The sequence below is a fragment of the Octopus bimaculoides genome, chromosome 6, assembly GCF_046866305.1.
Source record: "Octopus bimaculoides isolate indiv1 chromosome 6, ASM4686630v1, whole genome shotgun sequence".
Classification (NCBI taxonomy): Eukaryota; Metazoa; Mollusca; class Cephalopoda; order Octopoda; family Octopodidae; genus Octopus; species Octopus bimaculoides.
Window position 1 is genome coordinate 116,617,176 of NC_142933.1, and position 25,301 is coordinate 116,642,476.

The 25,301-nt window shown below is 35.2% G+C and overlaps 1 protein-coding gene across 4 annotated transcripts in view; it reads left to right on the top strand.

Moving 5' to 3' along the window:
• Positions 1–25,301, top strand: part of LOC106882999 (uncharacterized) — a 230,679-nt gene that overhangs the window by 146,457 nt on the left and 58,921 nt on the right. For 3 of the 4 annotated variants that reach the window (XM_089354481.1, XM_014933857.3, XM_089354483.1), the window contains one exon: positions 17,840–17,989. In XM_089354481.1, coding sequence (XP_089210607.1) covers positions 17,851–17,989 — 139 coding nt within the window. In that variant the 5' untranslated portion in view covers positions 17,840–17,850. Of the gene's footprint in view, positions 1–13,867; positions 14,109–17,839; positions 17,990–25,301 lie in introns of those variants that run through there. The other variant, XM_089354482.1, reaches the window with a different exon arrangement.

A 25,301-nucleotide genomic window follows, 5' to 3' on the forward strand; every position in this document is an offset into this window, starting at 1 on the left:
TGGCGTCAGCGATAAGAAGCCAGTGGGAAATAGCGAGCAAACAAACAAGAGACCAAACTCGACAGAATGTGAACGTACAAAGAATCTATATGCATAATACAAGCAAAATATTTGAAAGGAAACGAATAGCGGATAAGTGACTAAGACGGAAACAAGCACGACAGAATGTGGACATACAAGCAAAGCAAAAGGAAATGAATACACGGAGTAAGGTCTTACAGCTCAAACATGAGACGACTATATGAGTAACGCCAGGAAAAATACTCTAAAGGATTGGAAACGGGAGGAGCAGCGGAAAGATGAAGCATAAACGGAAGGATCAAGCGTAAAGAGGCGATGGAGAAGTGAAGTGACGATGAACATGGGTTACGTGAAAGTGGGAGGAGCGAAAAAAAGTAGTAGAAGGCAACCGAAGGGGAAGGGGGAGGAGATGAAGTCAAAAGAGAAAGATGGATAGTAACAGGGAGGAAAGTATTGAGGAGGGAAGGAGAGAAAGATATAGAGAGATGGGGAGAGAGAAAAAGAGAGAGAGAGAGATGAGGGCAATAGGGAGAGAAGCGGCGACAGAAACAGACGTCGCACGAAAAAATGTAGACAGAATGGTTCCAAAGTAAGAAGGTTAAATAAGTGGCGTTACATTGAATAATATGCTAAAAAATGATATAGAAGTACAAACGGAACAAACGAAAAATACAAACATAGAAAGTCGCTATGTGTGTGTGTGTGTGTGTGTTTGTGTGGTAATGATACTTATTCAACTTTAAATTATACCGGCTCACGATATGTTCCTTTTGAATGTCGCAGGGACGTTCAAATGAAAGAACGCGCACGGTGTAATGTGATGAATATTTCAGAAATAGTTGTTGTAGCGTTAAGCCTGACTGACGAGCTTAAGTTTGTTTTTCATACAGAAAGTGAAACCAATTGATCCCGGAATATACGCATTCCTCACTTCTGTAGTTCATACAAAGAAAGCCTATTTCCGTTATGTCTGTTGCATTCGCCGTGTGTATTTTAACAGTGAGTAATTTGTGGTTTTAGAGCGATAGCTCTTTTTATTGTAAGTGGTATTTTAATACCCTACTGAATTTTGTGTATATACATAGTTAGCAGTTGATATTATGGACAATGTAAAGAGTACTCAATACACGAGTAGAGTAAATATCATCTTTAAAATATTTTAGATTCTTTAAAATTTCTTGATGGAAGGTACTCATCAGATACTGCATTAACTAAAGAATGTCTGCAATACTAAGAGCTTTGTTATACAACATATAGCTCTTCCACTTATCTTAAAATTCCTGCTGGCTTTATTTATCTTCTGGATGTTTCTTCCAAATGCAGAGAGCTACTGTCTAAAGTTAGTGAATCACTGTATCGGGTACTGACAAGCCGTACGCAGACATGAATTGTTGTTGTCGTTGTAAAGCTGAGTTTTTCAAACCATGACGGTCTATGGCTTATGAATATTTTGTCGATCAGTATTGCTTTAATAACCCCTCTTTTGTGTTATAGTTAACGAGATTGGTTACCACATCATCAGATTCAATTGGATTGCTCCTCTACGTTTTCTTCTGGACTACTGTGGTTTGCCTGAGTATGCTGCATAGAGCTTTCATCAAGAGTTAGGTAGAGACGTGGCTGTGTGGTAAAAAGTTTACTCCCCGACCATTTGGTTCTGGGTTCAATCCCACTATGTTGTACCTTACGCTAGTGATATTTGCTATAGTTTCGAACCGACCAATGCTTTGTGAACTGATTTGGTAGATAGAGACTGGGAGCAGCCCGTCGTATGCGCGCGCGTGTGTTTTGTGTTTATGTTTGTCCCCAAACACCCACCCACCGATTTACAACTAGTGTTGATACCCTTATAGAATAAGTACACGGCTTAAAAAGAAAACAAAATACTGGGTCGATTTGTCGAAACCCTTTAAGTCAGTGACCCAGCATGGCCGCAGTTTAATGACTGAAACAAGTAAAAAATAAAAGACTCTCCAAGATGCGTAATTATTCATGCATTGTAGACAGTGATTCCTCCTTCTTTAACCAACTTTCCCACAACACTACGTAATACAAAATACTGCAGCTGTGTTACATATATTGTACATACGATTTTGCCTTACATCAGTTTATTGTCTATGTTTACGTCTAAAATTGCTTTTTTATAAGCAGCTTCCACTTTGCAAAACAAAGTAGGGTTTGATTGGCCTCTTTTCCTTGAGAGATGCATTGCATTACAATTTGATGAATCAAATATTTCCTTCGAATAGTCTTCTCAGGTATTCCACATAAGAATTTTATCGTCTAAGTTAGTCGCTATCACGTTTCTTCCTCCTGGTGACCTTGCCGGTGGAAACAGTGTGTCTACGCTATTTCCACTAGAAATGGCGGAATATGTGCTGCACATTTCCGCAGTCGTTGACTACCTTGTCTATGGAAGATGAAAGATAAAAAAGATATGGGGAAATTGTGGAGTCTAGTCAGGTAAATTCGGTAAAGAATGAGATATCGGAGTGTTTTAGTGGAGAAAAGAGGAATTTATTGAAACTTATATCAAGGTAGGTTTAAAGCCAGCTTACAGTGCTCGATATCATATGAAAGAATTAAATACAAACCCTGTGTACAAATACTATACACATACAAACATACATATGTATATAATTGTATACATACACACACACACACGCACACACACACATATATATATATGTATTTATTCATTTACATCTATATATACATCTGTATACTATACCTGTATCAATAGATATACAGATATATATAAATATATATGTGTGTATATATGCCTTTTTATAAGAAATATATAAGCGCATATACGTATATATATGTGTGTGTGTGCATATATACATACATATATGTGCATACGTATATATATATGTATATATATATATATACATACACATTATATACATATATATACATGTATATATAGATATATATGTATATACATAATATATTATACTTATATGTTTATTCTTTTATAGCTATCACTGTATATGCGTGAGTGTGTGTTTATCAACAGATAGATAGATAGATAGATAGATAGATAGATAGATAGATAGATAGATAGATAGATAGATAGATAGATAGATAGATAGATAGATATGATTGTGTATATGTATGAATTCATGAATGTATATTTAAATATCTATGTGAATACGAATGAATGTATGAAAGCAATTTCGAAATTATTTTAATTTTACATTTTGACAAATCTATTCAACTCAAGTTATCGACCAAATACAAAATATAAAGAATCTATATGAATATATCTAGAAAACATTTCTTTCCTCTTTCAAGTGTTGTTCTCAAACCAGAATTTCTTTTGAAAACAAAACATAATCATGAAAATTCTTTCTACCATGATATAAAGCTATGAAAAATATCGATTAGCCAAGGTTACAGTTGTTTGGGGTAACAAGGGAGATAAATATTATCTACGATATGTGACGCATTCAAAATAATCTGTACAATCACAAGGTACCTATTTACCTATTTACAATTACATAGATTGAAATGTTATATGCGTACGTACACACACACACACACATATATATGCTTGTATGTATGTATATATATATATATATATATATACACACACACACACGCATATATATATATATATATATATATATATATATATATATATATATATATATATATATATATATATATAAATAGAGTTATTAATATTTCTAAGTCTCTCTAAAGGAGACTACGGCAGCGGTACTGGAAATTAATAGTTATCGCCATGTTGGCTTGGCGATAACTATTATATATATATATATATATATATATATATATATATATATATGCATGTATGTGTGCCTGTATATATATAAGTGTGTGTGTGTATGGATGTATATATATATACACATACGCACATGCATATATATATATTTATAAATACATATATAGACACACACACACATTTGTAGATATGTATGCATATATTTGTGTGCGTGCGTTTGTGCGTGTGCGTGTGCGTGTGTGTGTGCGTGTGCGTGTGTGTGTGTGTGTGTACTTGCATTTATTAAGTTTAAGGAAGGCTCTGACAAATTTAACGTCACTATTTTAAAATCTTAAAATGGCCTCTTTCTAGGTATTCATCGGATGACTTCAAACCAAGAAATGTGGAGTGTACTAACGCGCAGCAAGAGTCAAATGACTGGTTGTTGTATCTGAATGAGCATGCTTAGGGTCAAATGTATTCCACCCATGACCAACTCGTCTTTGTTCAAGGATTGGAGTATCGAGGATTACATTATCCAGTATGTTCTTGCCTACGGAGTTCTAAGACCGAAACGTTTCTGGAGTAATTATCATAATAGCAAAGATCATTTCAACAAACAACAAACTGTACATCCATATTCAGTTTTATTATTGGAGATGATTTCAGACCTTGTGCCTGTGATAGAAAGAATTATTGGAGGTGACTTTAAGCTAAACTTGATCAGACTTGTTCCTTATACTAATGGTTTTCCGCCTCACAACTGATGTAATTTTAATTGATAAAGAAAACTGAAAGCTGACTATATTCAATATGCCATCACCTGCTTGACTATTTCTCTCGTGCCACAAGTATCCCTGAGGAAAGAACTCCTAGTCCTTATTTACTTCAGGATTACTTCATATATCGATTATGTACAAAAGAGCTCCACATGATTCTGGGTTCAGTCCCACTGCGTGGCACCTTGGAAAAGTGTCTTCTACTATAGCCTCGGGCCGACCAAAGCCTTGTCAGTGGATTTGGTAGACGGAAACTGAAAGAAGCCCGTCGTATATATGTATCTATATGTATGTGTGTGTATGTTTGTGTATGTTTGTGTGTTTGTGTTTGTCCCCCCAACATCGCTTGACAACCGATGCCGGTGTATTTACGTACCCGTAACTTAGCGGTTCGGCAAAAGAGACCGATAGAATAAGTACTAGGCTTACAAAGAATAATTCCTGGGGTCGATTTGCTCGACTAAAGGCGGTGCTCCAGCATGGCCACAGTCAAATGAAACAGGTAAAAGAGTAAAAGAGAGTATACCAATGTTACTGTCCTTCATTTCTAATCACAAGACAAATTCTCCTGATTTGTGATGAATAGTTCTTAAATCAGAGATATCACTTATTTATATTTATATATTTATTTATCTACTGTGTTTAGAGGATAATAAGTTCGATATCACAAAATGAATAGATCTCCATATTAAATCCCGCTTGATTGCTGAGTGATGCATTATAATCTGAGAGTCCATCATCATCCAACTTTAATATCTTCTCTCAGTATATGAGGGTCAATAACATTGTCATTAGAGGGATTTTCATTTCTAGGAGGAATTTATATTTAGAATCCAAAATTAAGAAACAGATGTCGCAAAACAACTCCTTCTACATTTCTCCCTGGATTGGTATATTGTATCTTCGGACAGATTGCAAAGTAAAGTTGACCTCGGCGTAATTTGAACTAAGTTCGCAGAGATCTAGAACACAAATACTGCAAAGCATACAATCCAGTGTTGTAATGCAATACTGCTTATATATATTTGTGTGTGTGTGTGTGTGTGTGTGTGTGTGTGTGTGTGTGTGTGCGCGTGCGTGCGTGTGTGTGTGCGTGCGTGCGTGCGTGTGCCTGTGTGTGCCTGTGTGTGCCTGTGTGCTTTATATACTAATAAGGGTCGTTACATCAGTAAAAGCAGCATCTTTTAACAATAATTTGACAATCTAGTTTCTGGAAAATTCTTTAAGATGCTGTTTCTCCCAGACTCAGTTCTATTTGCAACAGGTTTCGATTCTATGTATCTATTTTCCTACTATTATTATTGTTTTTTTTTTTTTATCTATTCCCTTGCTTTCCAGTAGTGCAAAACAAGCCAAATAATTCAGTTGCGTATACATTTAGTTGTTTATTTATTTATGTTTATTTATTTATCTATCTATTTATTTATTTTCAAATTACCTAATTTATATATATATGCACACAGACAAACATACATTACGCACACATTCGTACATTTATGACTTACATATATACACACATAGAGATACATGTATATATGTACACACATATATATATATATATATATATATATATATATATATATATATATATATATATATATATATATATATATATATGTACACACATATATATATATATATATACACATGTGTGCGTGTGCTTCCCGTGGTTTTCTGAATATTTATTCAATTATTCGTGTTTATTCGTTCTTTGTTTTATTGTCCTTTTAAGACCATAATGGTATTCTCTAGAACCGTCGATTTAAGACACAATTACCGAAATAGAATGTGTTTTCGTTGCGGTGGGGTTATTCTTATTTATTTATATATACCATTTTTTTTTGTTGCCTTCTTTTCCATTTTTTATTGCCATATATTTCAATAACTTTCCCATTTTTACATATTAACGAAACTTAACGAAATATTTTCATTAAAATGCTCTTTCCTTCTCAGCATGTACTAGCAATTTATATAGGAATTGGTTATATTTCTGAACGGAATACAGTTACACTGTTGTCTTTATATATGTGCTTTTTTTTTTGCTTTTTTTTTTCGTTTGTTCTGTTTATCTACTATTTGCTTTCTTTTCTACTCTGTCTTTCAATATGTATAAGCAGAAATGCGAGCTTGAGATGAATTTGTATTTAATATTTGTGAGTGTTCTTATCTCTTTCTCTCTCTTTCTCTCTCTTTCTCTCTCTCTATACATATATATATATATATATATATATATATATACATACATATATATATATATATACATATATATATATATATATATATATATATATATATATATATATATATATATACATTTATATATATATATCTATATATATATATATATATATATATATATATATATATATATATATATATATATATATATATATATATATATATATATATATATATTTATATATGTATGTGTATATATATATATATGAATGTATATATATATCGTCAATATGTACATAAGCACACATACACGAACACACACAAGCACACACACACACATACATACATACATACACGCATACATACATACATACATACATACATACATACATACATACATACATACATACACGCATACATACATACATACATACACGCATACATACATACATACATACGTACACGCATACACGCATACATACATACATACATACATACATACACGCATACATACATACATACATACATACATACATACACACATACATACATATATACACGCATACATACATACATACATACACGCATACATACATACATACATACACGCATACATACATACATACATACATACATACATACATACATACATACATGCATACATGCATCTATAAAACACTAAGCCTTCAGCAATTCTTTCATAATTGCGGGCTAACAAGATTACCAGATCGAAATCTCTCATACACTCTACACAATCATCCATCCATATGTTCATACTAAATAATATATATATACGAGTAAATACATACATGCATGCAAGCATGTATGTATGTATATATGTATGTATGTATGTATATATGTATGTATGTATGTATGTATGTATAAATTAAGAAAATTACTATGACGTATAGAAAGTAACTGCTCTGAACAACACGAACATTCATATACATTGCCATACGTTACAGAAAGTAACCTGACTGTTTTGTCTTTTATGCGCTAATACTCCAGAATTTTGTGTTATATGCGCCTACACATCTATATGTTGTTTTATATATGCCTAGACGTCTAAATGTATTTGTGTAAATATATATGAATGTATGCGCGTATATGTGTGTGGGTGGGTGTACATATATGCATGCATACATACATACATACATGCATACATATGTATTTTTATAAAAGGCTTTATGTCTTGTTTTGTATATGCTTATACGTTCGTATCTTGACTTATATACGCCTATAAGCCTGTTTGCATAAACTTATAAGGTTTAATCGTGTTAAAAGTAGACTCATAGATAAAAGGCATATAAACGATATTCTCTCTTTCTATGTTTAACACAAACACTAGCTCATGGAAAGTAGTAAAATCGTAAAGCATCTTAACCTACCTAGAAAGAAACCCATATTGCTATGATGTTAGAAACAACGAAGCACATTTTTAACTTAAGCATATTAGTTCTCCTGCCTATGAAGCAGGCGGTACGTGATCACGCGATTAGCTAGAAATACCAGCCAATTTTCTCTGAAACCATATTTTTGCATTTTAAAAAGTATATATTCTAAACTGTAGCCTAGAAAATAAGGTTTCGATTAGAATGTCAATGCATCATAAGTCTGTTCCTTTTAGGTGAGCCGAGGACTAAAATCAGCAAATACATCCCTTTTTCTTTCGATTTAACATAGTAATATGTTGAATATTGGCAGCAAGTAACAGGTACATACTTATTGTATCTTTGTGTTTGCATATGACATATTCTTGTTAGGAAACGTTTATCCACATCCATGCCTCGCCATTTTCAATGACATCCTGGTTCTATCAAAAGAGGATATGTATCTTTATTTTTCACATCATTTTCCACATTTAATCACAAACATTTTTATTCTGATGTATAATTTTATATTTTATATTTGATATTCTATACTTGACTTTATAAGTTTGATATATGTATACTAATTTATATTCATAATTTACAATTTTTAATTCTTAATTTTGTAAGGTTTAATTTTTTAATCTTTAATTTTTAATGATTAATTTGACGCTTAATTTTAAGGTGATGTAAAATTAGGTTAACAATATTTTGGAAAAGAACCTGAAGATGTATTGGTAGAATTGCAAATCTGATGATTACATATATATGTTGGGGGGGGGGGGGGTGCGTGTGTGTGTATGTATATATATATATGCAGCACGGAATTTTGTCAGTGAACAGGTTGCGGTCTCAAAGCGACGAAAATATTTGGCAAATTAAATTTAAATATTGAAGTGAATCTAACGGTTTTTGTGTGTTTCTTAAATGGCTTATAAACACCTTCCACGCTGCAATTGTTTTCGTTCCAGCACACGATCTCAGATCAGGTCGCTTGCTATGCAATTACATCTCCGTAACATATATATATATATATATATATATATATATATATATATATATATATATATATATATATATATTATAATTTTCCAATACTAAAACACGTGTAGTTCCTTCATAATGATAAGTTTAACTTAAGTAGGAGATAATTAAGGGAGTATCTTTTATACCCTGCTGGCGTACTGGTTTTATCTTAAAGTATTATTTCTTGAATGTGCATATACATACCGCGGGTTTACCTTCAGATATACTCGTTGTGTTATTCTTTGCATAATCTGAAATAGAATACCCACATATCTATTAATCCCAAATACTGAATTACATATATATATATATATATATATATATATACAATTAAACCTTGGGAGAGGCATTATGCCGGTAATAAACACACGCACTGGTTCAGTCCTTTATTAATTTATATAGTTTTTTGTTAAATTATTTCATTGCACTCTTGCAATCTCTTCAGTAACTTGTCTCTCCACTTCCATTTATTTTGAATATATGATCTGGCGTTGTTTTGGCGTTGTTTCGAAACTGTTTGGTATGAGCATGTGAGTGTGAACAAGCTCGTATGTGTGCACGCTCATATGTGTGCACGCACTTATGTGTTCGTGCTTATATGTAAGTATGTGCGTCCATATGTGTGTTTGTAACAATTTCGTTTATATCAGATCAGATAGAGACTTTTTAATTAATTTATTTACGTTCATATTCCGCATCATATGTGTGAACAACACATGCAACCATGGGCAATTGTAAGGCCCTCATCTACGTGTATTTGGTGTTTAAAATTGGTTGCGTTTCAGTTATGAGGACCGACTCCTGTATTTGTCGCAACGATGCGTCACCGGGGTGTCTAGACAGGATTTCTATGTTAATTCTGTCCAGTACACCACCATGTTGTTCTTTGGCATGCTGGTAGAGCACCGAGGTTTGTTTTTGATTATTATAGTCCCTCCAATGTTCGTTTACACGCTCAGCCAAACTTCTTGCCGTCTCACCTATGTATGTGGTGTTTCTGTTTTTACACTCACCATCCATACAGCTTATTTTGTAGACTACATTTCTGGTTTTGCAGTTGGCACCAGGACTATTTTTGCATACAATGCAACTCTCCTCAACACACCTTGTTCTTCTGAAGGGATATGTTTTACATATTATTGATCTAATTGATCTCCCTGGTTTTTCTATAACATTTATCCTCAACTTGGTACTTTTGAGGATTTTTCGAAATCTGCGGGCCAGTTCTCCGTGTGGTGTGGCGTCCACAAACATTACTCCCTGGAACTTGTCGGTATTGTACCACGTGGTCTTTTTGTTTGTTTTGTCACTAATCCTTTGTAGTCTATTCCACTGTTTGTTACGGTATCTAGGTTGTGTTCCATTTGTATCTTTGACAACCATCTCCTCAAATTTCTTGTTAGCTCCTCTGTATACCCGGATTCTATCTTTCTGGCTGTATCCCGAAAATTGCATGCGATGCATGAAGTCTTGAATATGTTTTTGCCCCTCCCATGGACTGCACAGGGGGGGATATGTTTTTCATTATTCTAACCAAATCGGCTACTAATATATTGATTTTCACACTGTGTGATAGAGCCGAATTCTTATGGATAACATACTTTGAAGATATAGGTTTCATATAATGTGAGTGGAGGATTTGAACTTTGTCATTAATTGTTTCTAGCCAAAGTTCTGTGTCAAGTACTGGGAGTCTCATGTTTAGGTGTCTTGTTGGGTAATCTATTGTTACCTTGATGCTCTGGTGTATTGTATTAGCTATATTCTGGATGTTTTCCATCACGATCTTCTCGTTCTCTTCAGTCTGAATGTTTGATGGTGTTTTGATTACGATGTTAATGTCATCCACATATCTCCCGTATAGTTTGAGTGTTATTGAGTGTTCTTCGAGAGTTGTTTTCAGCTTTTTGTCCCACCAGGTCATGAATAGGCTTGCCACGTCTCCGGCCACACTGACACCAATAGCCGCTCCCTGGACCTGCATGTATAGTTTTTCATTGAATTTAACTATATGGTTCTGCAGGGTGGTCTTCAGACTTGCACCTACAGCATGTGCAACCATTTTTCGTGTTTGGATATTATCCTCTGGGTCGTGGGTGGGTGTATTCCATCCCTTCCAACGCTCTGCGGTGGTTTTTCTAGCAGCTGATGTGATCGTAAATATATATATATATATATATATAGGCGCAGGAGTGGCTGTGTAGTAGGTAGCTTGCTTCTCAACCACATGGTTGCGGGTTCAGTCCCACTGCATTGCCCCTTGGGGAAATGTCTCCCACTATACCGTCGGGCTGACCAAAGCCCTGTGAGTGGATTTGGTAGGCGGAAACTGCAGAAGCCCGCCGTGTGTATATATATATATATATATATATATATATATATATATATATGTATGTATGTATGTATGTATGTATTTGTTATTTGTGTCTGTGTTTGTCCTCTCACCATCGCTTGACAACCGATGTTGATGTGTTACGCTACCGTCAGCTAGCGATTCGCCAGAAGTAACCAATAGAATAAGTACTAGGCTTACAGAGAAATCCTGGGTTTTGCTCCAACATGACCACAATCAAATGACTGAAACAAGAGAATAAAAGAATGTATATATTCTTTTCTTGTCTGCCGGTTTCAGCCAGATGTTCGAGCCATGCTGCATCACCAGCTTTCGGTGTTTTGAGGTCTTATTTCTGTACTTCTTTTGGTGAAAAAGCGAGTTGGAAGGTACCAGTTCTTTGGCAGAAGACGGATCCATCCACCCATCCATCCATCCAGCACGCCAGGCGAAATGTTTAGCGGTATTTCGTCTGCCGTTACGCTTTGAGTTCAAATTCCGCCGAGGTCGACTTTGCCTTTCATCCTTTCGGGGTCGATTACATAAATACCAGTTACTCACTGTGGTCGGTGTAATCGACTTAATCCCTTTGTTTGTCCCCTCTATGTTTAAAGAAATAGATATGTGTATGTGTATGTGTGTGTGCGTACAAATATATGTAGATAAATAGACAAAAAATAGATAGATGAATGCCAGTGTGACTGTGTGATAAGAAACTTGCTTTTCAATCACATGGTTCTGGGTTCAATCCGACTGCGTGACACCTTGGGCAAGTGGATTCTACTATAGAATCCGGCCGACCAAAGTATTATGCATGGATTTGGTAGACGGAAATTGAAAGAGGCCCGTCGTTTATATGTATATATATCCATGTATGTGTCTTTACGTCTGTGTTTGTGCCACCATCACCGCTTGACAACCGGTGCCGATGTGTTTACGTCCTCGTAACATAGCGGTTCTGCAAAAGAGACCGATAGAATAAATGCCAGACTTTAAGAAATAAGTACTGGGGTCGATACATTCGACTAAAATTTCTTCAAGGCGGTGCCCCAGCATGGCTGCAGTCTAATGGCTGAAACAAGTAAAAGCTGATATCCTTGGCGTGAAGAGTAGCCTGCGGTATAAAATCGCTTGGATGTTTACCACTTCTGAGGTTCCACTTGCTATGAAGCATATGTAGCCCGGGTCTTATCTACCCCATTCCTTAACTCATGTATTCTTATTTGCACACTCGGCAACCTTCGTCGCCTACCGTGAAATATGAAAAGAACTTTTTCAGTTTATCGTACTTCGATACGAAAAAATCCACAACCTTCCGTCTCAATAAACCACTATTGTCCCTAAAAGTTGTTTTGTGTGTGTGTGTGTGTGTGTGTGTGTGTGTGTGTGTGTGTGTGTGTGTGTGTGTGTGTGTGTGTGTGTGTGTGTGTGTGTTTACTACGGACTCCTTGAAGTTAACTTTCTTCCTACACCACTTTCCCTGAATCTTATATTTATATTTGTGCGTGTGTGAGCTCGCGTGTATGTATGTATGTATGTATATATGTATGCATGCATGCATGTATGTATGTATGTATGTATGTATGTGTGTGTGTGCATGTGTGTGGAGAGAGAATATATGAGAAATTGATAGATTTCAGTTAGTGAAAATGTTTGCAATGTTTTTAATTCGCCTCATAACACAATAAACATTTCACTGGAAACATTTTATTAGAACAAATCATTAAAATTGCTGCAGTAAGTCTTCAATTAAGTCTTCAGTTGAAATTCTATCATACATTCTTCCTGACATTCTAAATTATGAACTGTATAACAGAGTTTAGCTTCAGTAAATTCATTTATTTCTTCAATTATCTTGTTTTGAGGGCTTCAATAGTCTGCAGATTTTTCTCCTTCTCTCTCTCTTTTTTTTTTTTTTAATATGCAATGTTATTCAAAGGATTTGCTACACATCTTTCTGAAATCAAGTAAAATTATGGGAGTTCCCTACATGTCCCAATGGATTTTTCATTTTTGTATCCTATCTAATGTTTCCTTGACAACAAGAATTCGATCATTTTTTTTTTAAATAAATGTCATTCAGATGAGTGGTTTTCATATAGATTTTTTTTTTCCTTCAAAAGTTTAAGCAAACGCGTTATCTAACGTAAATTGTTTTTCGTTTTGCGGTTTTGAATGTTGTGAGGTCATAGAAGTGATAGGCAGAAACTGTTGAGCAATGAAATAATTGTTTATGTCTTTTGTATATATGTATGCGCGCGCGCGTGTACATGTGTGCGTTTGTGTGTGCTTGCGTGCGTGTGCATGCGTGTGCGCGCGCGTATATGTGTGTGAGAGAGAAAGAGATACAGTGTGTGTGTGTATGTCTGTGTGTGTGTGTGTGTGTGTGTGTGTGTGTGTGTGTGCGTGTGTGTGTGTGTGTGTTCCTTTACATTCTGTGCTCAAATACCTTCGATACCAGTCGAATTAGTCTTGTTCGTCATTCTGGTGTCAGCGAACAAACCCAAGATTTTGGAAGACTATATACAAAGATTGTAATTGTGGTTTCCAGTCATCGTGTCCGATGCAGGAGGAGGAGGTGTCGAAGAAACTAAGTCATATACTGTTATAGATTAATTGACTACTCACTGCCTCAACATTCGTTTTTCCTTGTGTCTATAACTTAAAACATTATAAAGGTAATGGCTCTCCTTATAAACATACACAGCTCCTCTACCACTAAAGTCATTAATATTATTTCTAACTTAAAGGCGGCGAGCTGGCAGGGCAAAATTCTTCGCGACATTTCCTTCGTCTTTATGTTCTGAATTCAAATTCTATTGAGGTCGACTTTGCCTTTCATCCGCACCATGCGTCAAAATTTGAAACCAATATCATTTCTAACTTAGGCACAAGTCCACAAATGTGGTGGCAGAAACAGCCGGTTATATCAACCCCATTACTTAGCTAGTAAGTCACTATACTGTTGCCCTAAAGGTGAAAGAAAAATTAACTTCCGTAATGATTTGAACTTAGAATGTAAAGGGCTACACAAGGCTATTTGTTCGACGTCCTACCATTAAATTAATAACTTTTAACAATAAGTACAAGACTAGAAGCTTCGGAGCGAGAACAGCTGATTATGTTGACCTCTGTACATGAATGGTACTTTATTTTATCGACCCTAAACAGAATAAAGTTCAAGTTGACTTGATTAGAACCCGAATGTAAAGAACAGAAACTCTATAATCATATTAACACAAACCAACTTATTGCAACTTTTCATTCAGATCTCTATGAATCTGTAAAGCATAACAATATAAAAGAGACGTGATATTCTTAAACATAAATGTTTTTATAGATACATAAATATTGTAGTTAGAAGATAATAAGGATCTTAAAAATCGCAGTCATTTTAACTAGGTTTTATGTTTGTGTTGGTGTTTGTGTTGTTGCGAACGCGCAATTGTACAAGATCATGTAACTACACTTGTGGCTATTAATATTGTTAGCGTTGTTGTTATTGTTGTTGTTGCTGCTGCTGTCGCTTAGCCTGAACGAGTAGACTTATAGCTCTATACTACAATGGAACTATAAAAACAAAATGTGAAGTCCAAATGCAGCATCGATAAATAAAATGATTAACCAGTAAGAGCGAGGGACAATCGCCTGGCGAATCAATGCTAGACTATCGATTTATAAACTGTAATTTTCTATACCACAGCAGATTGTTTTTAGTTGTCTCAGCAGCGTTCAGGTCTAGTTTTCTGAAGAGAGTTTCAGTTTTATGAGCACTTGTCGCTCAAACAAATATAATAAAGATATAACAAGTAAAATGTGGGAGGTTCTTGAATGGTTTTCATTTTGTATCATTTCTAATGCTTTCTTGACAATACGTATTAGAAGGCCTTTTTTTTATATCTTTGTCTACCTGAGAAATTTAATTGGGGTTTTATGTATAGTGTTCAATACATCATTCCTTGATTTATTTAAATTCATGCATTTTGGCCCACTTCAGTTATTTCCTAGAGCCAAGTATATATTTTTAATTATACAAATTAATATGGCCAAAAATCTTCTAAATTCTTTTTCTGTATGCAAAAACTTGGTGAAATTATGTTCGTATATACTGACAAGGGCCATTAATGTCGAAGCATATCAGTAGCAACTCAGTGCCTCGCCAAAACTTATTAGTTTACTTTTCAGGAATTTGAAATGCCATTATATTATCTCCCTTTATCTTTGAGAGTGAGTAACAATTTTCTCTAGAAAAATTTAATTATTTAAGAATTTAATGCTTGCGCTACTCAGAAAATCACTCCTTAACTTATTTATTTAATTTGTTTTTCATTGACCAATTTGAGGAATTATGCAACACAGGTGTGGAAGACAAACAGCTAAATTGGAAAAAGAGAATAATTTTAGTCATTAAAAGAATACATCAAACGATACAGATGGGCTGCATTGTTTACCACCGTTTCACTGCATGTATTTCCAACTTTCAATACACAATTATGATCTTCACAATTAAACTTCCAAAAATTGCCAATCACTACAATCTTCGGGAAAATATCAACATAAACAGATCATTGAGGGACTGTTCAGTGAATTATACATATTCATATATAAACCATACACGTTAATATGTAGACCATATACACGAATAGGAACATCTATTATAGTCATATACTGGTAACTATTTTATTGAATGAAACTAGTTCCACTTTCTTCATCCTCTGATGTCTGGGATTTATTGTCAACAAAAAATATCGTATTTGAAAAGAACATGCCAGTTATCTTCTTACATTTCTGTTTTTGCCTGATCACTGTAGGATTATCGTTAATCTCTCACATCACGGTATATCAAAGAAGGAAGATATTACCAAAAGTGAAAATCTGCTGAGTTTGAGATGGAGTTCCTGTTGTTACTGTTACTATTGCTGCCTTTTCTACAGCCTCCCTCAATTCTTCTATATCGTCGTCATTTTCATTTGCTTTATCTTGTTCGTATTTTTCTTCACATTTTCCTTTTTTATCATTCTCTTCGTCTTTCAAGCATCGAAGATTACATTATATTTATCAGTGTATAAGTTTAACATAGAATTAGCTATTGCAGACAAGCCACTTCACTCAGTCTTCAATCAAAACCAGGACTTAATTACCATAGCAAAACCGGCTCAGACTATTCGAAATCTAATCTGAGCATTGGTAGAACGATATTTGGTGGCCTTCTCTAAACCAAAAGGAACATTACAAGCTAATTACACTCATGCTAACTCTATACATTATACATACTACGTATAATGGCGAGCTGTGACTATCATAATGCAATTGTTTACACCTATGGGAACACAGTTATTTAGAAATTAAGCAACTTAAGCTCCCACAGAGTGGAATATGAACCAGCGTCGCCCTATCGACCCAGTTATATGCATGTCTCCACACTCTACTTCTACAAAAATTAGCTGCATGGCTTGGAATTGACAGCTAGTAACACCTAATAGCAGCTATCCTTTATTCCAGATAGCTCAACATTTTACTAAAAATTAAAATACATATACTTCAAATCTATAACATTCCATCGTTCGAAACAAAACAAAAATAATTTATATAAGCATAATAAACATGTATTGCATAAACACAAAAGCATTGAGCGTATCTTTAATATTATTCATAACTATCGATTTACACATAACATAACTTATACCCATCATTTACAACTTTCATGCATAATAAATCCCGTCCTATGATACTCTAAAATAAAAATGTGATTCTGGAATACCAAACATCGCACAAAAATTAATACAGAGAAACAGATATGCTGTTGTCATTATTATTTTTATTACTATCATCATCATCATTATTATCATCATCATCATCATTACTACTACTACTAATACTTATAGTAGTAGTAGTAGTAGTAGTAGTAGTAGTAGTAGTATATTACTCTCTTTTTTCTTTCCATTTCACTTTTTTTTTACTTTGATTTATAGTTTCTTTTATATTTTTTTTATGACTGAAAGTTAAGGCCTGTAAATGGCAGCTTTCTTTTTTTTTTTTTTGTAATGCAACCTTTCAGCATATTAGAAGGGTGTTTCAAATTAAATCTTCTTCCAATATTCATCAGTCTATTCTTGAATTGGCTAGTTGTCTTCGGTTCCACTATCTCCCTTGGTAATCGATTCTAGTTTGTATGGAATCTGTTTCAGAAGAACTGCAGTCTTGTTAGCTTATTGAACGACTTCTTAAATAATTTATATACATTGGCTTCTTGTTGATAACTGATAGATTTCGAAGATATTGTTTCTATTGAATTTACATCCTAAAAACTAGAGAAATTGTGCTATATAATTGTTGATAATAAGTATCAGGTTTTGAAGCGGTACATGCATATTTATTGCTTACATCTTTGTGTTTCATTTCTTTTCAGCTGTGCAAGGAATGATACAATGCTCTCGCTGTGACTCAAGAAGAGATAAATATTACGGCGAATGCGAACAGTCACCACCTCCTCCGACCCCTTGCCCGAAAAATAGTAATTCACTCTACTGTTCTATAGTCAGAGAAACAGACCTTGGTGGTGAGTTTATATACAATCTTTCTTTTAAATAATTTTCAAACTCAGACAAATAGCTTTTATATGGAACAAAGATACCAGTTTTTAATTTAGTAAAGCCAACTGTGAGGACAATATAAGAGGAAACCAAGAGGTCATTATAAACTGGATGAAAATTTGCTGAAGAGCGCAGAACACGGACGCATACCATCTCGATTGTTCTTCAACACAAAATGAGGCTTTATTTAAAATAGAAATTGTCGGTTTAGCAATATAATTTTCATTAAAATTGAACACATGGCATTTGTTTGATGATACTGTTGTATGATGTTCAAGTCAGAGTTTTATCTGTTGTCTTCTTCCATTTCTTTCATTTTCAGGTATTGGTCATGTAAGCGCTTTCTTTGCCGATGTCTTAATCGTTAGAACTGAATATCCAGTCGTTCGTATGATGGCATTGTCGTATGACGATCATATCATGTTTTTCTTCTTCTTCTCCCATTTACCCAGTTTTCTCAGGTATTAGCAATGTAGACTTTCTTACCAAAGTCTTACCATAGTCTTCTTTTATACCATTTTGAGCTTAGTTTCTAAGTTTTTTTTTGTTTTTAGAAATAATACATTTCTAAATCTCTCAGAGAGATTTATGCAGTAGTGATACGATGAAGTAGTTGTATGCTGTCAGCTTAATGTGACAGTCTCCTGAAGGGAATAATACTACTGTAATAATACTACAGAGCAGTCTGGAGACTGATGACAAGCAAAGACTCAGAAACATGTCACTGGATGCAGGCTTAGCTGGGGGAGGTGCTTGTCTCCCTCTTGTAAACATAAGGACACAGGAAATGTGTCAAGGCCGACAGGAAGCGGTGCAGCTTTCTAGGTCTAAACAACAGTAGTATTATTCCCTTCAGGGGACTGTCACATTAAGTTGACAGCATACAACTAATTTTTTTGTTTTGTTTTGATTTTTCATATAGTTTCCATTGGCGTTTTCTCATAGTGTCTATCACCTCAGCTACTTTTTTATAACTATTAGCTTTACTAAAGATAGGAAATAATTTTTTATTCATGTTTTGTAGCTTCTGTGTTTAGCGATATTTCCAGGTATATGTCATTTGCTTTTTTTCAATTTTAGCTGGTAAAAGTTACACTTTCATACTGCCAATGAATTCATGTCTTAAGATTTAGTAAAACCAAGGGCCTTTAATTTTCAAGGCGTTTGCAAACGGTTCTTGCAGAATAGAATATGACAGTGTTTGCAATTTCGCTATCTCGCTCTTAAATTTAATGCTCTGTCAGTGTCTTGAATGGCTGTGTTGGCCTATATGAGATTTTTTTTAAACTCCCATATTAGAGTTTTCGCAGTTCTTTAACCGGCCAAGTTCAGACACTTTTCAATATCATCTGTTTCCTTTAGTTTCGACTTTCTTATTTATCTTACTATGTTATTTTCTCTACAAATAATATAACTTGTCTCTATAACTTCATTATATCAATAAAGGTGTCACATAAAATCTTGCAACAGCCACTTTAAATAAAAAAAACATTTAGTTGTTTGTCTGTATCAGCAAGTTTAATCCAGAGAGAAAAACTGTTTAAAAAACTCAATAAGCTAAGTTAGTCATTAAGTATTATGGAACAGTGAAAGGTATCGATGTATAGAGAAAAGCACTTTATCAACATATGAAAAGCAAAAACATTTTTAATGAGAAACGAGAGAATTCAAAATGTTACACATGTATTGGTAATGGATACCAGAAATGTGTAGTGGGTATGTGGTGTTTGGCAGTGATTTGTAATAATCTCTACTGTTATGATACTATTTCATACTTATCGTAATGCACACTTGGCAACTTCTATTCAGATATAATCTGTTGATAGGAACAGTAATGCTATCCATAGCCTAAGCAAGAAGTGAAACTAGGCCTAAGTTGTTTAATAATACCAACCTTTGAATTTAAAAATATGATGCGTGCAAATTTCCCACTTAAAAAATTGTTTTGAAGCTAAAACGTCAGATTGGCTTTGCACCCAAATAGCAGCACCGAACTTGCTCTACACACTATTCTAAAATTTTATTCTCATTGTTTGGCCGCAAGTAAACTATGATAAGCAATCCTGAGCCCGATTATCCATGTCATTTCCTTTTTAAGGAAGCAGTGTGTATTTTCAGGGGAATTTAGTTGTTATTTCTAACAGATAAATCAAGTGTGTATGCAGAGTCTCCTTCATTAACTCATCCGTATTTTGGCAATTTATTCCTGTAGAATCCGGATTATATTTGTGCAGGCAACCCTCTAATATCATTGCATTTATTAATAAGTGTTGATGATTTAAGCATCTGAGGAGATGGGTGGATCGACAACATCGACTTCAGTACTTTACTGGTATTTTATTTTATCGATCCCGTAAGGATAAAAAGGAAGCGTGACCTCGGCAGGATATGATCTCAATATGTGAAGAGTCGGAACAAGTACCGCAAGATTTTATCTCAGGCGTTTTTTTGCAATTTTGCCATTTTGGTACCAGGTCAACAATTTTAGGGGTGCGGGGTAGGTCGATTACATCGACCCCAGTGCTCAACTGATACTTATTTTGTCGATCCCGAAAGGATGAGAGGCAAAGTTCACTTCGGCGGCATTTGAACTCAAAACGTAAAGACAGACGAAACGTTGCAAAGCATTTCGCCCGGCGTGCTAACCACTCTGCTAACTCACCGCCGCCTTCTCGCAGAGGTATTAACGTTAGTTTTTAAATGTTGGTACAAGTCGAACAGTTGCAGGCGAGGGTGCAGCTCGATTACATCGACCCCAGTGGTCAACTGGTATTTATTTATCGACCCCGAATGAATGAAAGGCAAAGTCAACCTCGGCGGCACTTGAACTCAAAACGTAAAGACGGATGAAATGCCGTTAATCATGTCACCCGGCGTGCTAACAATTCTGCTAGCTCACTGCCTTTGCACATAATTATTAATATTGACTAGACTTTACTGCCAATTAAGAATCTTCTGCAGCACTTGAGTCATTCGGGTAGAAGCTTTGATGATGATGATGATGATGATGATGATGATGATGATGATGATATACATCGTGTTGATGTCAATCACTTTTAGAAGATACGAAAACATTAAAAATTTTTCAAGTAGTTCTTTTTTCCTCGCTTTCCATCGGAGATTTTTTTCTTTTTTTTTCTTGAAGATAATTATTTTCCCTTCTATCAATATTTTGGTATTTGAGAAAGGTATCTTATTATTTCATAAAAACGCTGAGGCATGTGCGGGTGTAAGGTACGTAGATATTTTATGCAGAAATTCTAATGTTATCTTTTCCAAGCACTTCCAGTGATTTCTATTATATCTACTTTTGTCATATCTGTCCATTCTTGTGATTGCTTATAAATCTTTTGTTCTGTTAATCATTTCAGGGTTTTCTATTTTTTTCCCAGAACAATGTTATTAATAAGAAATCATATATATAAACATAAAATATAAAGAAATCGTTATCATGATTATAGGTCAACGCCAACTCCCGCGCTGGCATCCGGAAAGTAGTGTTTCTCTTAATTTCTAAAGTTTGGACTCTTCAGCAGAGTCTAAAGAATAAACAGTTAACGCAGTATAGGCGCAGGAGTGGCTTTGTGGTAAGTAGATTGCTTACCAACCACATGGTTCCGGGTTCAGTCCCACTGCGTGGCACCTTCTATTATAGCCTCGGGCCGACCAAAGCCTTGTGAGTGGATTTGGTTGACGGAAACTGAAAGAAGCTCGTCGTATATATGTACATATATATGTGTGTGTGTGTGTGTGTATGTATGTTTGTGTGCCTGTGTTTGTCCCCCAACATCGCTTGACAACCGATGGTGGTGTGTTTACGTCCCCGTAACTTAGCGGTTCGGCAAAAGAGACCGATAGAATAAGTACCAGGCTTACAAAGAATAAGTCCTGGGGTCGATTTGCTCGACTAAAGGCGGTGCCCCAGCATGGCCGCAGTTAAATAACAGAAACAAGTAAAAGAGTAAAAGAGTAAAAGAGCAAGTGGAAAAGAGCTTGGATGGGCGTATGAGCAAGAAGCTGTTATCGCTTGACCGTCGTATCTTGGTGATCTAGTTCAGGTGTCACCAAACTGGAGAATGTGCACTTCTGCATTTTTTTCTTTTTTTTTTCTTTTTGTAAGGGATGAGTTCCACTGGGCTGTTTGCTGTGAACTCATGTTGCTTGGAGGATTGGGCATCCTGTGGTCGATGATGCGCAGGCACGCTAATGCTGCAATCACCAGCGATTCATTGACTGACAGTTCACAGGTGTGGTCGCCGTGCGTCTGATACGTTTTTCTACAGCTGGTCTCTGACAGACCAGCAGACTTCGATCAAACGAAGACTGACACTAGACGCTTAACATCTGGAATATCGTCAAGCGCTTGCAGCCTTCTGACAGTCGTGCAATGATGGTTGTAGAAGTGTCACGTTGAACATCAGGATTGCCATTTAACAGTTAGAGGTGTTTTGCATGTAAGATCTAATTTCTAGGTAGTGGAATTTGTTTCATTGTTTCTTGTGTTTCGTCTGATAACTGTATGAGTCTATTTTTCGTTGTATTGTGAAGTAATTGCACAAAAACTATGCTGTGTAAGTGATGTTATTCTATCAGATGGTAATTCTGTAAAATATATGTTGTATTTTATTGAGTAGTAGTTGTGTTAAATACATGAAATGAGTTGTATTGGGAGGTGTTTGTACAAAAAGTGGATTAGTTGTGCTAATAAAACATCTACATATGTAGACTATGTTCTAGGATTAGTAGAGCTAAAATGTGTTGTGTAAGTGATGCTATTCTCTCAGGTTTTAAAGTTGTTTTAAAGCTGTGCACAACAGTGGGGGCCCTTATATGTTTTGTTTTGTTTTTGGGGGGGGGGTTGGGGGGGGGGGGGGTTCGGAGTTGTCTACGCAGTCTTATTTATACATATATTCTGTCTTTAAAAAGTCAGAGCAACCAATTGTTTCTTTGCATTAATTCCATAGTCTGCAATTGGTGTTAGTCTCCTGTCCCATGTGACGTGTGTGTGTGTACGTGCGTTTAGGCAAGTTAAATCAGATTTTTTTGTCTTTTTTCAACAGATGTGTGACTAGTTCTTGTTTTCATGCTACCTGACTTCCTCTCGGTCGAATCGTGTAGAATGCTGACGGTGACGTTTTTTATTCCCTCTTTTCCTTTTAGCATGCTTTAGAATTCCATTTTGATCTCATCGTTTGTTTTCTTTTTGCCCAATCGGTTAATTTATCCTTGTCTAACTTTTGTTCCTTGTAATTAAATTCTAGCTATTAAATCTTGATATTTCATTATGTAAGGTAAAGTTTCATTGTATTTTTCATCTTATGTTCACTTAGTAAACTAATCAGTTCACTTTATTTGTTTTTAAGTATTTTCCTAAAGATACCGCTGCAACTTTCAAGAGCAGTTCCCTGTGTGTATCAAACATCATATTCCCATGTTCACGGTAGATATATTATATATATCATATATAAATTATTCATCATAAATATTACATATATTGTATCTCATTTCTTAGAGTAAACGATTCGGATTTCAGTATAATTTTCTAGTTTTCGTCTCTACGCTCTGTAATTCACTTAATTCACAATCTATTATGCTGAAACTGGAGTTCATATCATACCTCTTACTTTATTCGTAACACTGCATTGAGTTAAGCTTTTAATACATTTTGACTTTTCTTTAACATTCTTTTCTGTCTTTCTGCTTATTTATCTGGCTTCTATCATATCAGTTTCAATTAGTTTTATGCACGAGCAGTTTTAATCTAATCCTTTGATTCTCAGTATCTAAAGGTAATTTAATGGGTTTTATTTAATTCTAATTGATTAGCTCATTCTTAAAGTGACGTTGGCACATTTCTCTAGTCTCATATTCATTTGAATTTTTTTTTTTTTTTTACAATTCTTAGTGCATTCTCTCATCGACGAACATATTGTCTCCTCATGTTCCCTCTACCGACAACCTCAATACAGCCTCTACTCTTTGCAATTAAATAGAACATATCATTTCCAACCAATTCCACCCGACAAACCCATTTCTTCTCCTTGTCATTGTTTCTATGTCTCCTTGTCCTCGGTTTCCCGCTAATTATTATTCCTAATCCTTACTCTTTAAGATTATTTTCATCACATAAATTTCCTTCCCGCCACGTTTCTATTTACAGTTGCTTAAATAAAACCTAGTAGCTATGAAGAACATAATTATTATCCCTTTCTGCTGACTGAACCATGAAAAATTTCTCTTGTCAGGCATTATAAGAAGGTAAAGATCACCTTCGGTCATGAATGACCATGGGATTGCACTTAGAAATTTACCCTCCGAGGCACAAGTCCCGGAAAGATTATTTATAGAAGACCAGCAGTCGCCCATCCATACCAGCCTCCCCTCTCTACGCCACCGATGTTATCTAAGGGAAAAGCAAAGCCCAACACAGCTTGGAACCAGTGATATCGCAACTTATTTCTACAGCTGAGTGAACTGGAGCAACATGAAATAAAGTGACTTGCTCAAGAACACATCAACCAGCCTGGTCCGGGAATCGATCTCACTACCGCATGATTGTTAGCCCGACGCTCTAACCACTGACCCATGCACCTTCGCTACTGTCCCTTATAAATATATATTAAATCCAGCGTGGTGCATTGTGGCTGTTATATCCCTATGGATAAACGATATCCCTATGGATAAACGATATCCCTATGGATAAACGATATCCCTATGGATAAACGAATACACTGCAATAGTGTAATAACAATTTAATCGAAACAAACGGCAGTAACCACACGGAACGTAGCAACAATCTTTCAAGAAACAATAATCCAACTCGCTGACTCGAGCTGTGAACTTTGAACTCCAGCTTTGAACTATCAACACACGAACTGTGGAACTAGCACGAACCTTATTCTTTATTACCCACACGGGTGTACAAAGAGGGACGATACAAGCGCAGACAAATATATGTGGGGAAAAATAGAAAAACTAATGGGAAAGATGGATATGAATAATGAAAAATGAAATGAAGTCCTCTCGACCCCACATCCGAGCGACCTCTTTTAACTTTTTTGACACACTTTTTTACAACATTAAATCGTTACAATTAGTTACCGAGTTCAAGGTGATGAAAGGCCAACTTTGGTGATAGCTTACTTTTGTCTATCTCTTTTTCTAAATCAGCGATCTCCTTCCCGAATCTTTATTTTAGTGTAATCCTCTCTTCGTTTCTTACAATGGCGCATTCAACGTACTCGGGCCATCCCTTACTTGAAACGTCTACCGACACTT